Raw genomic sequence first — 13792 nt, forward strand, 5'->3', positions numbered from 1 at the left:
ACTTTAATCGCGGGCGAGCAGCGAGTATTCAACACGCAGCGAATAAGCGACTAAACCGATTACATTGAGCGACTTTGGTCGCAGCGAGTTAATTCGCCGGCGACTAGCGTGTAAAATCGCTCAGTGTAATCGAGCCTTTATTCATTATATTAAATATCACGATGTGCAGGTGATCGCCATAGCCGTTCGATACTACACTGTTTGAATATGTTATTCCATCGGTATACACATCACCTCTCCGTATAATATATATGTGTAAAATAACACGGTACGTAACATTACCAAACTTGTTCAGGTCAGTATAGTTATAAGGTACGTGGTAATAAATCATAATGAATCAAGTATAAACATAAAGGAATCGTTTTTGGGATTTTTTGTTATTGAAAAACACGGAGCACAAGATTATGAAGAATTAATCACAAATATATTAGTGAAGCTCGATATTGACATAAATAAATGCAGAGGACAGGGGTATGATGGGGCTTCTGTCATGAGTGGTGTATACTCCGGAGTCCAAAAAAGAATAAAAGACAAAGTTCCTACAGCATCATATATTCACTGTTGTGCCCATAACTTGAACTTAGTCGTATCAGATGCAGCTAAAAGCTCTCAAAAAGTTGTATCGTTTTTTTTAAATTGTTGAAGCAGTTTTCAATTTTTTTAGTGCCAGTGCTCCTAGGTGGGCTAACTTAGCATTTGGGAATGACGAAAGTAGAAAAATTAAACTGAAAGTCTTAAAAAAGGTGTGCCCAACCCGATGGGAATCACGACATGAGTCTATAAATGCATTAAAGTTAAGGTTTATAGATATTTTAAAAGCATTAACTAATATATCATTAACTAGTTCTAAAAAAGATGAAAAAGCTACTAGTTTGTCTTTGAAAAAAAAACTAGAATCTATGGAGTTTGTTCTAATTTTATGTTTTTGGGAAAAGATTTTGAGAGCATTACACGGTGTAACCAAATCCCTTCAGAAACAAAATACAAATTTGCACAATGCATGCCAAAACTTAAATGAAGCCAAAACAATTATAGAAAACCTAAGAGATAGCTATGAAAATATACTGTTGGAGTGTAAAGAATTATGTTCCAGATGTGGAATTACTCCAAACTTTCATGTTAAGAGGAGTAGACTTGCTCCACAATATTTTGATGAAATTGATGGTGATCGTCGCCTAAATATAACAGATGAAAATTTCAGGGCTAAAATTTTTCTACCTGTGTTTGATACAGTTATATTTCAACTAAATGCACGATTTCAAGCACTACAAGAAGTTACAGAGAATTTTGATTTCTTATTTCCTACAATGTTAGCTAAAATGGATGAAAATGAGATCTGTAAGGCTTCAATGGACTTTTTTTATTTATACAATGATGACATTTCTTCAGATTTTACCAGACAATTATTGTGTTTAAGAGGATTATTAAACACTAATATTCAAACGATCAAGGATCTGGCTTTATTCATAGTTAAAAATGATTTTTGTACAACATACTGTGATGTAATAACTGCATGCATAATTTATATTTCATTGCCTGTGACAGTTTCAACGGCAGAAAGATCGTTTTCGAAATTAAAATTAATTAAAAACTATTTGAGGAACAGTATGGGACAGGATCGACTTTCTAATATTTCCATTTTAAATATAGAAAGAAATGTAACTAATCAAGTTGATTTGGAAAAAATGATTTCTACGTTTGCCGATTTAAAAACAAGAAAAAAAAATTTTCTTAAGTGAAAATATATTACTTCTAACAATATAGTTTTCATTCTATTATTCTAAATGTATAAAATATTAAAATGTATAGTTTATAAATGACTAGTGTAGTCTTAAAAGTTATAATTTTTATTTGTTTTTATAAGTATATTATGATTTATGTTGTTATTTGGTTAAAGGTAAAACTTTTAATAAATTTATTAACTTAATTTTAATATGTGGTATCGATAATGAATAGTAATTACAACTTACAAGTGTATAAGTTAACATTAAACACATTACCTAATTTTTTCCTTTTTGTAATTTATCATTTTATCGACCAAATTTTGTTCACAATAATAAGCATAAATAATTTTAATTAGGGCCCATTCGTTAAAAGTGACACTGGGGCCCCAGTTAGCCTAGTTGCGCCACTGGTTGTATCATTTTCGCGCTGACAAATGCAACTAAACTATCGTGTCATAGTAGGCGCGTGCACATGATACAACAATTCTTCGGTCGCATCATGGATTTTGTTGAAATAGCTGCAGTAAGTGCTCTCGAGTTAAAAAGAAGAAAGAAAATAAAAAAAAAAAAAAAAGATTGGGTACATCCAATAATTTCACAGCAATTAATGAAAGGATAGTTTTATAAACTTCACAATGAATTACGGTCATACCCGGATAAATTTTTTAATTTTTATCGTATGAGTGTTAAAAGTTTTGATAATCTTCTAAATTTTATACAACCTTTTATCACTTATCAAAATACAATGTGGAGAATGGCGATCCCTCTTGTAGAAAGGCTTTCAGTTACCCTAAGGTAAGAAAATAATGTTTAATTATTAAGAATAATAATGAAATAAAATTTGTATTGATAAGTACAAATGACAAAAAATTCTCACTTTAATAGATTCAGTTTACTTTAAACAAAAAATTTGTATATTAAACAAAAAATTACTTTTACTTAATACTAAATTCGTGGACTGCTAAAAATTATAATGTAGACATATCGTCAAAATCAAACTGGGGCATAGTGGATTCATAACTACTACAACTTTGAACTGGGTTAGGAGTCGACGAGCTAGATGAGTAGTTTCCTGTGTGTAAATTTTGAAAACTGCGCTGTTGATTTTGAAGTGAAAATTGATTTTCAGCTAATTCACGAAATCCGTAGTTTGAACTGGTACCGTGGCCAAGAGGCATATTGTAAGAAGCGTCTGGTCTTGAAAGAGTAATACGTTTTAATGTGGAAAGAAACTACATTTTCGCATTCATTTTTTTGAGTATCCGTCAACTTCTTAAATGCTGACATTAATAATAAAAGAAAAGATTTATCTTCATCGATAACTTCATCCTTCTTTTTCTTTAAAATATTTAACAGAGATTCCTCAACACTTGGATTTTTTTTGCTACTGATTTGCCATGACTTGCTGATTTTTGAGCTTGAAGTGTGTTTATAGGGGAGTAATCAACAGATCTATTTGTCTCTTTTACAACTTCAGAATCGTCTTCACTTCCTGTTTTGTCTTCATTTGTATTACTCGGGCTACACTCCGAGACGGTTGGTCGATCTTCTATTGTGGGAAGGAGGAATCATAACTGATCAAAAAACACGTATTTTCGCCTTTTAGTAGCAGCTTGAACAGATTTTCCATATTTTTGTTTGCTTAGTTCCCTTCTAAAATATGTTCTTAAGTTTCTCCATCTATTCTGCAGTTCTTTTCCTGTGAACAAAATAAAAAAAAAAACAATAAAATGTTGGGTGTTTTTATAAATAACAATATATTTATTTTCATTGTAGTTTTTTCATGAAATATTTCACTACACCCGGAGGATCAATTTCTTGGCAGTATGAAAATATTTGAACAGTTCAAGTTTGAATAGATCATTGTTTAATATTAATAATAATAATATTAATAATTTAATATTAACTAAACTATAATAATAAAATAAAATTTTCAAAGTTTTAAGTATTAATCGTTATTTTATTCTGTTTCATTACCTTTTAACAATTTTTGACTTGAAATCATTTCTTGCCACGTAGGAATCATTGTTTCATATACTTCAGTCCAAAGCCGCAAAACTGAGTTTCGGTCTGAGTGCTCTGGAAGTTTAGTATTATATATTGGAGGTCTACTTTGAACTGCTTGAATAAATCTTTCTACCCAATCACCATCATTTACAAATTCTGGAATAGAAATATTCCAGATATTATCGTGAGGTTGTATTTTTATTTTTATTATATTTATTATATTATATTATATTATATTATATTATATTATATTTCATTATGTTATACCTACAGCGTTTAGTAAATATTTGTTCGTAACAGTGGCGTATCTAGGAATTTTTTTTTGGGGGGGGCTGATCAGTTACAAAAAAAATAATAAATGCAAAATAAGTGATAAAAAAAACTATATTTAAAATTTTTAAACAATAAATTATTATTTCAATCATATTGTTAATTTTAGTCGTCTAGCTTTTCCACTATTCGAAAACTTATCTAGTACCATATCATCAGTAATATCTACATCTCTATGAATTGATAATAGAGCTAATCCTACAAGCCGTGATTCAGATGTTGTGTTTCGAAGATAATTTTTCAATCTCCTTAATGTTGAAAAACTTCTCTCTGCAGTTGCTGTTGAAACAGGAAGTATTGATAGTATCTTAAGAAGCTCATACATATTTGGGTACATTAGTTTATCACATTGATGAAGTGCTTCGATAGCTGTCGATGGCCGAGATTCAACTGAGTTCCATTTCGACTGCCATAATTGATATTCAACTTCTATAATGTCATCATAACCTTTTAAATCATTCTGGTAAAATGTAACTGCCGTTTTAAGATTTGAATATGGCTTATCTACAATCATATTTGGCAAAATGTATTGTAGAGAATTTATTATTTCGTGATGTGATAAAAACCGTTCATTCAATGATAAAAGTATATCATCTAGGTGAGGTATAAAAACTGTTCTCCTATAAAATTCTTTAGTACTTTGAAAAGGAACATTTTGGCGGTTTCTTTGAGTAATGCATATTCGTGGCATACTTTCTTCCACATTTATTAGACTTCCTAAGCGATTGACTTCTTCATAAATCTTATTAAATTCATCAGTTGCATTATCTCTTAATATTTGAAGTTGGATTTTTACCTGATTCACTCTATCAAGGGCATTTACTAAATCAATATTTTTAGTTTGCAAGTATTCTGATAAATGATAAGTATAACTTAATAATTTAGATGATACGCAGACAGAAACTAAAAATTTAAAATTACAGATGGTATTTAATAAGCTAGTTGTTCTGTTTGAAGAATCACAATCTATTTGTTCAAGCGCAGCGACAATAGGTTCTAAAAATTCCTTAAACAGCATAACAGCCTCGTGGCGTAAAACCCACCGAGTTTCGCATAAAGACTTTAATTTGAACGACTGAGCGTTAGGTAGGATCTCTATAATTTTATTTTTTAAAATTGTCGTTCTCTTTGCTGAGGAATGGAAAAAAGTACAACAATCAGAAATAATACTAAATGAATTACGAATAGCTTGTGTTTTGGCAGCATCAGATAAGCAAAGATTCAGGGAATGAGAAACACAGTGAGTGTATAAAGCTTTCGGGTAACTCTTTTTCACAATTGCCTGAACACCACGAAAGTTACCTGACATAGTAGCAGCCCCATCGTAACCTTGTCCACGTAATTTATCCAAATCCAAACCAAGTTCTTTCAATGTATTTAGTAAAACGGTTGCCAAACCAAGACCAGTTACATCATGAACTGGTACAAAAGTAAGAAAATCTTCTCGAAGAACAACCAACTCTTCTTCAAAATACCGAATACAAATTGAAAATTGTTCTATTTGTGCAATATCTGTTGTTTCGTCAGCAAGTACAGAAAAATAATTTGATTTTGAAATTTTTTTAATTATGTCTGATTGAATAAGTTCTCCAAAAATGTTAATAATTTCATTTTGAATAAGTGGACTTGTATACATGGCATTGGAACTACAAGTTTCCAAATATTTTTTTAGCGTATTATCTCCATGTTGTGCACGATGTCTCAAAAGACAACGAAAATTCCCATCATTTTTAATTGGTTCTTTCATTGATATACGACCAGAATCTTGATGCCCCCTTAAACCAAATTGTTGTCTACCGCACAATCGTATAGTCTGAATGATAGGCTTGAGCATATTACGATTTTGTAAAATATCCTCTTTAAGTTGATTATTTAACTGAACCAAAACATTATCTTGTTTATTGTTTAAAATTGCAATAATATTATCGGCATTCAATACAGCAGTGCGGTGATAACTATAACTAGAGTGACATCTAAATGTTTCCAAAGCTTTTTTTTAAGATTTGTATAAGGTTTAGTAACTAATCCACCTAAAGATTCATGAGAACCTTTCCCAACTTGATTTTGGTTGAGAAAAAGAACACAGTACTTACAAATGGCTCCTTCTTTACATTTAGAATATGCTAACCAGTTAAATGTATTAAGCCATTTGATTTGAAATTGTCTTTTAAATTTAGCATGATTTTGCGTTGGAAAAATGAAATTAGGATCAGGTGTCCATACATTATTTAAAATTGAAACCTTTTCTTCATTTGGTAATGAACCAACATAATTTACATAAAGACCAATATCATATTTTGAATTTATCGGTTTTGATAAATCTTTCTGTGGTGATATGTTACTTGTACCTAATAGTAATATAAAATACAATTAATTATTTTATGTTGAACTCTAATTCTAATTTTTAGTATATTTAAAGAACTAATAAGCTTAAATTACTTGAAGAATCTAATGCAGAAGAAATAGGTTCAATCGCTTCAGATAATGCTGCAGTATTGCTTATTTCACAATAATTGTGGTTAATCTAATCAAATTATGCAAAATTTAGCATTACAGCAAATTGAAATAGCATAAGTACACCATAATAAAAATTAAATTAAGCTTTATTTGTGGCATAAAATTAAAAATAACTGCATTTAGTTAGAAAAAAAATATTATATTAGTTTCAGTAATAAGAAAGTACTATCTTAAATAGTGGTTAATGCTAAAGCAATAGTGTAATAATAATAAAAAAAAAAAATTATTATATATTTAAATATTTTTTATTTGAGAATTGTAATTTGAATATTTTTTTTTCAGTTTTTGCATTAATTTTACATAATATAAATTATTATCTGAGTAGATACTTACTGGCTACTAGAATAGTAGTTGAATGTAATAATGTATTTAGATTTGTTAAAATAAGATTTGCAATACAATATGTTCAATAAACATAACAATTCTACAGAATAGTATATAACTTAATATAACATGCAGCATTGCAGATTAAAGCAAAAGCTTTAGATTAGTTAAATGTAAGAATCATTTTCGTTTTTAATACTTACCCAGTAAAAAAATATTTATTACTTTATAAAATTTAATGTTTTATAATACAATTTTTAATGGATTATGAAAATAAATTTTTGTCTCAAATCTCAATCTTTCACAGACTAATTTAATTTACCTTAGCTAAATTAACTGTTTATAGCTATCCCTATAAATTTGAGTTTTATTATAATTTATAAACATAATGTGATTTGTGAATGAGATAATTTTAATTCTTAGAGTACTTACAGATTTAAACTCCATTTTAGATTTTTTGCTGAAGAAGCTATCCAAGTTACCTTGTTTACGTTTTGGTTTTTTATCACTCATTTTTAAAACCGTATGCCAACAATTAATTAAATTTATTTATTAAAAAGCAAAACCTTAAATAAATAAAAAAACCAAAAAAGTAAGGTGTTACAAAAACAAGTGTTACACGCGATAGTCGTTAGTAGTGTTAGTACTCGTTACACGCGATAGTCGTTGTTTAAGAATGATAATATGATAATATTAGGATTATGATAATATCGATACTGATAAGTGATAGGCATGAAGTTATACACATTTTTTGTCTTTGTGATATTGCTTGGTTATGGAAACAGCGTAATTCTATGCCGTATTGCCGTATAATGCCATGTAATATTATGTATTTTATATTATTTTATTAATAATAATTTAAGATTTCCTGAAATTTCGGGGGGGGGGGGGCTGCAGCCCCCTCAGCCCCTCCCCTGGATACGCCACTGGTTCGTAATATGAGAGGTTCTTTTCCAAAACTGCCTACTTCCATTTTCAAATAAAATGAGTTTTACATAGAAATATAAGTAAAAAAAAAAAAACACGATAAATCAAATTGCGTGAATATTTTAATATAATATATATTACATATTTAAATTTATATTTTATTAAAAACCACCTATTTATGTTAATACTTTATTGCAAAATGAACTATTTCCAACGTAATTAATATAGAGCTTAAAATCGTTTTTATATAACATGCCTATTTCCCTATGTTATTGATACCTATAGACAAAATACTTGTTTTTTATCAAAACTGCTGATTTTGTTTTACGAATTTTAAAGAAAGTCATCATTATAATATTGATAACATTTATAATTAAAAATAGTGTAGAAAAGTTTTAATTTACTAGAAAACATTAGGAACGTTTCAAAACATTTTACGTTGTCATGTATTCTATATCTACTGAGATAAGAGGGTTCGAATTGGGATTCCAGTAATATGACGTCTATAAATAACATTTATTAGTACATATGTAAAACGCATACATCGAACACTATATTATAATATTAGTAATATTAATATTGATAGTAATATTAACTTATCATTATAATAGAAGAATAAAATAATAAAAAAAATATTATAAATACTTATTAAATAAGTATTTTTGGGCAAAACAGACAATTTCCATTTTGTTTTTTAACATCTAGTAATAGATTAGTTAGATAGCACTTAGTAAAGTAGTAATTACCTTGTTGCACTCACTTCGCTTGCATTCATGTTTATAGTGTGAACGTCGCAACTGTTTTTGATGGCAAGTGAGATGAGACTAAAGATTACAATCCCAGCCCAATTTCATGATCCTGGGATTACGGGATATTTAGCCATTAATCTCTTGATCCCGGGATTATCCCGAAATTTAATAAGAAGATATTTAAAAGAATTATGCACAATTTTGTTTCATTTAAATATTTGTATTATTATACAAAAGAATAGATATTAGTTAATAAAGTTTATATTAGTTAAATAAGTTTATAAATATACATTGGTTCTAATTATTTTGAAAATATGAACGCAGGAATAGTAGAGCGTCTAAAGTTCCGTCTCCCAGTCTGCTTCTTAGCTTGTTTCCAATATAGGCTGCTGCTGAGAATGCACGTACGGACTCGATACTTGTAGGAGCAATAGACATGAAGTACTTAAATGCTAGCTTTAAGTAATGCCCGCGAGTTCCTCCATTTTCTAATAAATTCATCTCTTTTTTGATTATTTTTATCAAATCAGTTTCTTTTTGTGTTATATGATCGATTGTTCTTTTACTTTTTCCTATTTCAAGCTACAACTTTTCTTTCAATGTCAATTGAGTGAGTGTAATAGATTCACTTTCTGTTTGTTCAAAACAATGTTGTTGTTCTTCATTAGGTATTATTAGGCGTTCATTATAATGTATCCTTTCAATTAATTTTATTACTTGTTTTCTAATAAAATCATTTTTAGGGATTAAAAATATATCTTTCAAATATATAATTTTATCATAGTCATCATGAGGGTTCTGTAAATAACTCAATACGCCAGAGAACTCTGGACGTCGTCGTTTTTTTATACGATCACTCAAGCATTTCCTCATTTTATTAGTAAGTCCTGAATTTTTTTCTGATAATTCCTTGAAAAGAAATTTAAATGCAGCATCAGCAGTGCACAAATTAGAATCACGACGACCAATTGTTTCCACTGTCAATTTAATGGGGGCAAGTGCATCTGTTATCTCAGTAATTAAGTTATAATCAGAATCTTCTAAATTGACTGGATGGTTGAGATCTATAAGCGATTTTTGAATGCTGGTTTTTAAAAGGATAAAACGTTCTAACATAGCAAGAAGACTATTCCATATCGTTTTACAATCCAAGAGTAATTTAATTTCTTTTCCATGCTCTGCTTTAACATATTTTTGAAGTATAGTGTCATTTTTTTGTCGGAGATCTTTTAAAAACATTACGACTTTGCGTATTTTTTTTAATTACCACATTAATATTATATTCATTGGTTAAATCTTGCATATCTTGAATAATATAATTTTGCGGAAGAATATTTATACCTAAATCCGGAAAGTCAAATTCTTCATCGTCATCTCCATTTATATCATTTGCAGTTGATTTATCTCGAATATTTTTTTTATTATAAAGTACATCACAAACAGCTAAATGAATACAATGCGCGAAACATAACTGGTGTTCAGTGTCAACAAGTTTTCCTACTTTTAACATAACATTTGGTCCATCGGTTACATTGCGACAATATTTTCTTCTAATGAAATATCAAATCAACTTAGTCGTTCTTTTAATACACAAATATAGTTTTCAGCTGTCATTGAACCATTAACTCGAATCAGGGTAGGACTAGCCTTTTTAAAGGGCCCAGGAAATCAGTCACCAAAAGGGCCCTCCAAATTATAATAATTTATTAATAGCCAAAACATTTTTTTTTTTTTATTTATTAATATAATTGTTTCAATACACCTGGTATATTTACAATATTACTATTTTACAATTTACAGATTATAATTATTTTATAAAATATAAAATAAAATAACTTTGGTTAGCTATGAGCCTGGATCAGTATCTGAGGTTGAGGTGTCTTCATTGGGATCTAGTAGGATGTCCTGAGGTAGCCGAGGTTTGAGTCACAGATTTGTGGATCTCTTGCCGATTTTGTAGTGACGAGTTCCATCTACTTTGTGGAGTTTTTCATGGAAACTTTTAAATTGTTGTATTATCCATGTAGATAGGTGTGGTAGGCCTGTATCGTTGTGGAGTTGCTTGTTTCTCATAAACCAAGGGGCCTTTAGGGCTATTCTTAAGAATTTATTTTGAAGAGTTTGTAATTTTTTAATTTTTACTTTTGAGGCAGCTGCCCATGCTGGGCATGCATAGGTTACGATAGTTTATTATAGTTTATCCATAGTTTCGATTTTTTATTTAATTATTTATTTGGTTTTAATTAATTTATTTTAATAATGCATATTTTAGTTTAAAGTTTTATAAACCCCTCCCATCAACCTCTAAACATTTCCAACAAGCTTCTATGAGCATATTCATACAAATACAGGTTTATTATATACCTATATTTATATACTATATTATAATTGGTATATATTTTTAACAGGAAATAACATCGAAAAAAAGTGGAAACACATTAAAGATGCGTACTTTCGATCAATTAAAGAAAATAAGCCTAAATCTGGGGATGGGGCGAATAAGAAAAGAAAAAAAAAAATTATGTTTACCACGACTAACTGGGATTTCTTACCAAAACTATTCAACCTAGACAAACCACAAGCTCTTTACATATACAACCACAAACTGCTGATGAATCACTAATACATGATTCTTCGGTTGAACTGCCTGCGCAATATGTAGAATTACGTTCAAATCAAACAAAAAAAAAAAAACACACTAAAAATGTTGAGGATAAAGAAAGAAAAAAAAAAGGAAAAAAAAAAAAAAGAACCCTTTGAAGCATGGTGGTATAAATAATATACCACTTTTTAAAAAAAATCTCCTACTCTTGCATGATGGTATATATTTAATACCACCATCATATCACGTTTAATAAGTTGTAAAATTAACCGGTAGATGGCAGAACCGTCTTAAATTTAAAATGTTGTCGTATAATCTCATTGATTTCCACTTATCATATTTTTGTTTTACAAAAATATGATAATTTAATTATTCCACTATCAATTTTCATGTTTGTCTTGTTAAAATGTTAAGTCATCTTATAAAACATCTAATGAACCTTCCCAAGTTGATATATAATTGTTTGTCCTAAATGCAATTGTTAAAAAGGTCATTCATTGGTGGTATAGTATATATACCACTGTGCAAAAAGTGTATTATATCCATGTTATTTGCTATTGTTGTTATTTTGTTTGTATGCAAAACTAAAATTTTTAATTTAGTGTAATTATGGCATATAAATTGAATGATGAAGATATAGTTGATTGCTTGTTTGATTCTGATGCTGAAATAAGTGATTTACCATCAGATAATAATAGTTTTGTTGATGACTCTGATGTTGATCCTGACTTTTTACCAAGTCCATTAGTAAGTAATAGTCCTTTAGTTATACCTCCTAGTAGCTCAGATAATGATCTAGAAGAAGAAGTACCTATTCCTAGTCAATCTAAGAAAAAAAAATTAACACCTAAATGCAAAAAAAATGTAAAATATGCTAATATTTCTCAACGTTTATCTCATGTTATTTCTAATCAGTCTAATACACATAATGATTTACTTGTTCATAATGATGAATATAATATATTTGAAGAACCACAGTGGGATAAAAATACAGAAGTCTTTACAAATCCAGTGTTTTTGTCAGATTCAAATTTAGCACCTCATATACTCTCATTGGAATCTAAAACGCCTTACAATCTATTTCTAGAAATGTTTCCAGATAGTCTTGTTGATATAATTTTATTTCAAACTAATTTATATGCCCAGCAAGCTCAAAAACCATACACACCAGCTACTAAACAAGAGTTGAAAACTTTTTTAGGTTTAAATATTTTAATGGGGATAAAAAAGGCTACCATCATATAGAGATTACTGGAGTACAGGGCCAGACTTGAATGACCCTTTTATATCTAAGCAAATGACGGTCAATAGATTTGGGTGGTTTTTGTCTAATCTCCATTGTAACGATAGTTCATTAGAACCAAAACGTGGATCACCCAGTTTTGACAAATTATACAAACTTAGGACTGTGATTGAAAAATTAAGTGAAAGTTTTCTAAAATCCAAAAATCTTACTCAAAGTCTTACTCAAAATCTTACAATCGATGAGTCAATGATAAAATTCAAAGGCCGCTCTACTATAAAACAATATATGCCACAAAAACCGATCAAAAGAGGGTACAAGATTTGGATGCTCAATGATAAAACTAAGTATACTTCAAAGTTTCAAGTTTATACTGGAAAAGTTGTAGGTGGTGTGGAAAAGTTATTAGGTGAAAGGATAGTAAATGATCTAATGATTGGTTTAGAAGGAAAAAATCATATTTTATTCATTGACAACTACTTTACAAGTTATCCACTTTTTCAAAATCTAATGAAAAAAAAAATTTATGCATGTGGTACAATTAGGTCAAATAGAAAATACCTCCCTAACTTTTTACCTGACAAAAACTTAAAAAGAGGAAACTTTGATTACTATGTAAGTAATCACAACATAGCAGTTTACAAATGGATGGATAATAAACCTGTTCATATGATATCATCCTTACTCTCACCCAATGAGACTTTTCAAGTAAAAAGAAAACTCAAAGATGGAAATACTACTATGGTCCCCTGTCCAACAGTGCTTATTAGTTACAATAATAATATGAATAATGTTGATGTTTTTGATCAGCTAAAAGCAGCATATGGAATCAACCGAAAAGCTAGAAAATGGTGGCATAGGTTATTTTTTCATTTTCTTGATATGGCTATAGTTAATGCTTTCATACTTTTTAAAGAACTTACTAAAGAAAAGATTTCTATGAAAGACTTTCGAAGGCGGATAGTTAATGGTTTATTAGCTCCAAATCAACTACAACCTCCAAAAAAAAAATAATAGTTCCTGTCTTATTTCCAAACATAAACCACATATTTCTCCTGAAGTTCGATTCTAAAGTTCTGTACATCAGCCCACCCGTGGGACGTTAAGAAAATGTGGACATTGCAGCACAAAAAAAAATCAAAAAAGAACAGAATGGCTGTGTGTAACCTGCAATATACCACTATGTTTAGGGAAAAGTAGAAACTGTTTTGCGTTATTTCACCAAAAATAAATTAGTTTCATTTAATTTATTTTGTTTTATATATTTTTATAACACGTTGTTTTTATTTTATTTAGTAGACAATATTTTCATTTATATTTTGACGAGAAGTCAAATGATTTTAAGTTTCATTTATGATAATTTTTTAAT

General features: G+C 29.2%; 4 protein-coding genes across 4 annotated transcripts in view; 2 read left to right on the top strand and 2 right to left on the bottom strand.

Moving 5' to 3' along the window:
* Window positions 1–1901, top strand: part of LOC112592038 — a 7771-nt gene extending 5870 nt beyond the window's left edge. Inside the window, exons 2-4 of the mRNA XM_025336002.1 lie at window positions 296–624; window positions 845–1696; window positions 1898–1901. Coding sequence (XP_025191787.1) covers window positions 296–624; window positions 845–1696; window positions 1898–1901 — 1185 coding nt within the window. The remainder of the gene's footprint in view (window positions 1–295; window positions 625–844; window positions 1697–1897) is intronic.
* A 2251-nt stretch (window positions 1902–4152) lies between these two features.
* Window positions 4153–4752, bottom strand: LOC112592041 (52 kDa repressor of the inhibitor of the protein kinase-like). Its single transcript, XM_025336005.1, has one exon. It carries the CDS (start codon window positions 4750–4752, stop codon window positions 4153–4155), a length of 600 nt encoding a protein of 199 aa, XP_025191790.1.
* Window positions 4753–4769: 17 nt separating this feature from the next.
* Window positions 4770–7415, bottom strand: LOC112592039 (52 kDa repressor of the inhibitor of the protein kinase-like). Its single transcript, XM_025336003.1, has 5 exons — window positions 7335–7415; window positions 6501–6585; window positions 6285–6409; window positions 4858–5937; window positions 4770–4778 (listed from the first exon to the last, which is right to left on the bottom strand). The coding sequence occupies exons 1-5, from the start codon at window positions 7413–7415 to the stop codon at window positions 4770–4772; spliced, it is 1380 nt and encodes a 459-aa protein (XP_025191788.1).
* Window positions 7416–12477: 5062 nt separating this feature from the next.
* LOC112592040 (piggyBac transposable element-derived protein 4-like) lies at window positions 12478–13437 on the top strand. The gene has a single exon (XM_025336004.1). The coding sequence runs from the start codon at window positions 12478–12480 to the stop codon at window positions 13435–13437; it is 960 nt and encodes a 319-aa protein (XP_025191789.1).
* The last annotated feature ends 355 nt before the right edge of the window (window positions 13438–13792 follow it).

This window comes from Melanaphis sacchari, unplaced genomic scaffold (assembly GCF_002803265.2).
Source record: "Melanaphis sacchari strain LSU unplaced genomic scaffold, SCAv2.0 Contig153_pilon_pilon, whole genome shotgun sequence".
Classification (NCBI taxonomy): Eukaryota; Metazoa; Arthropoda; class Insecta; order Hemiptera; family Aphididae; genus Melanaphis; species Melanaphis sacchari.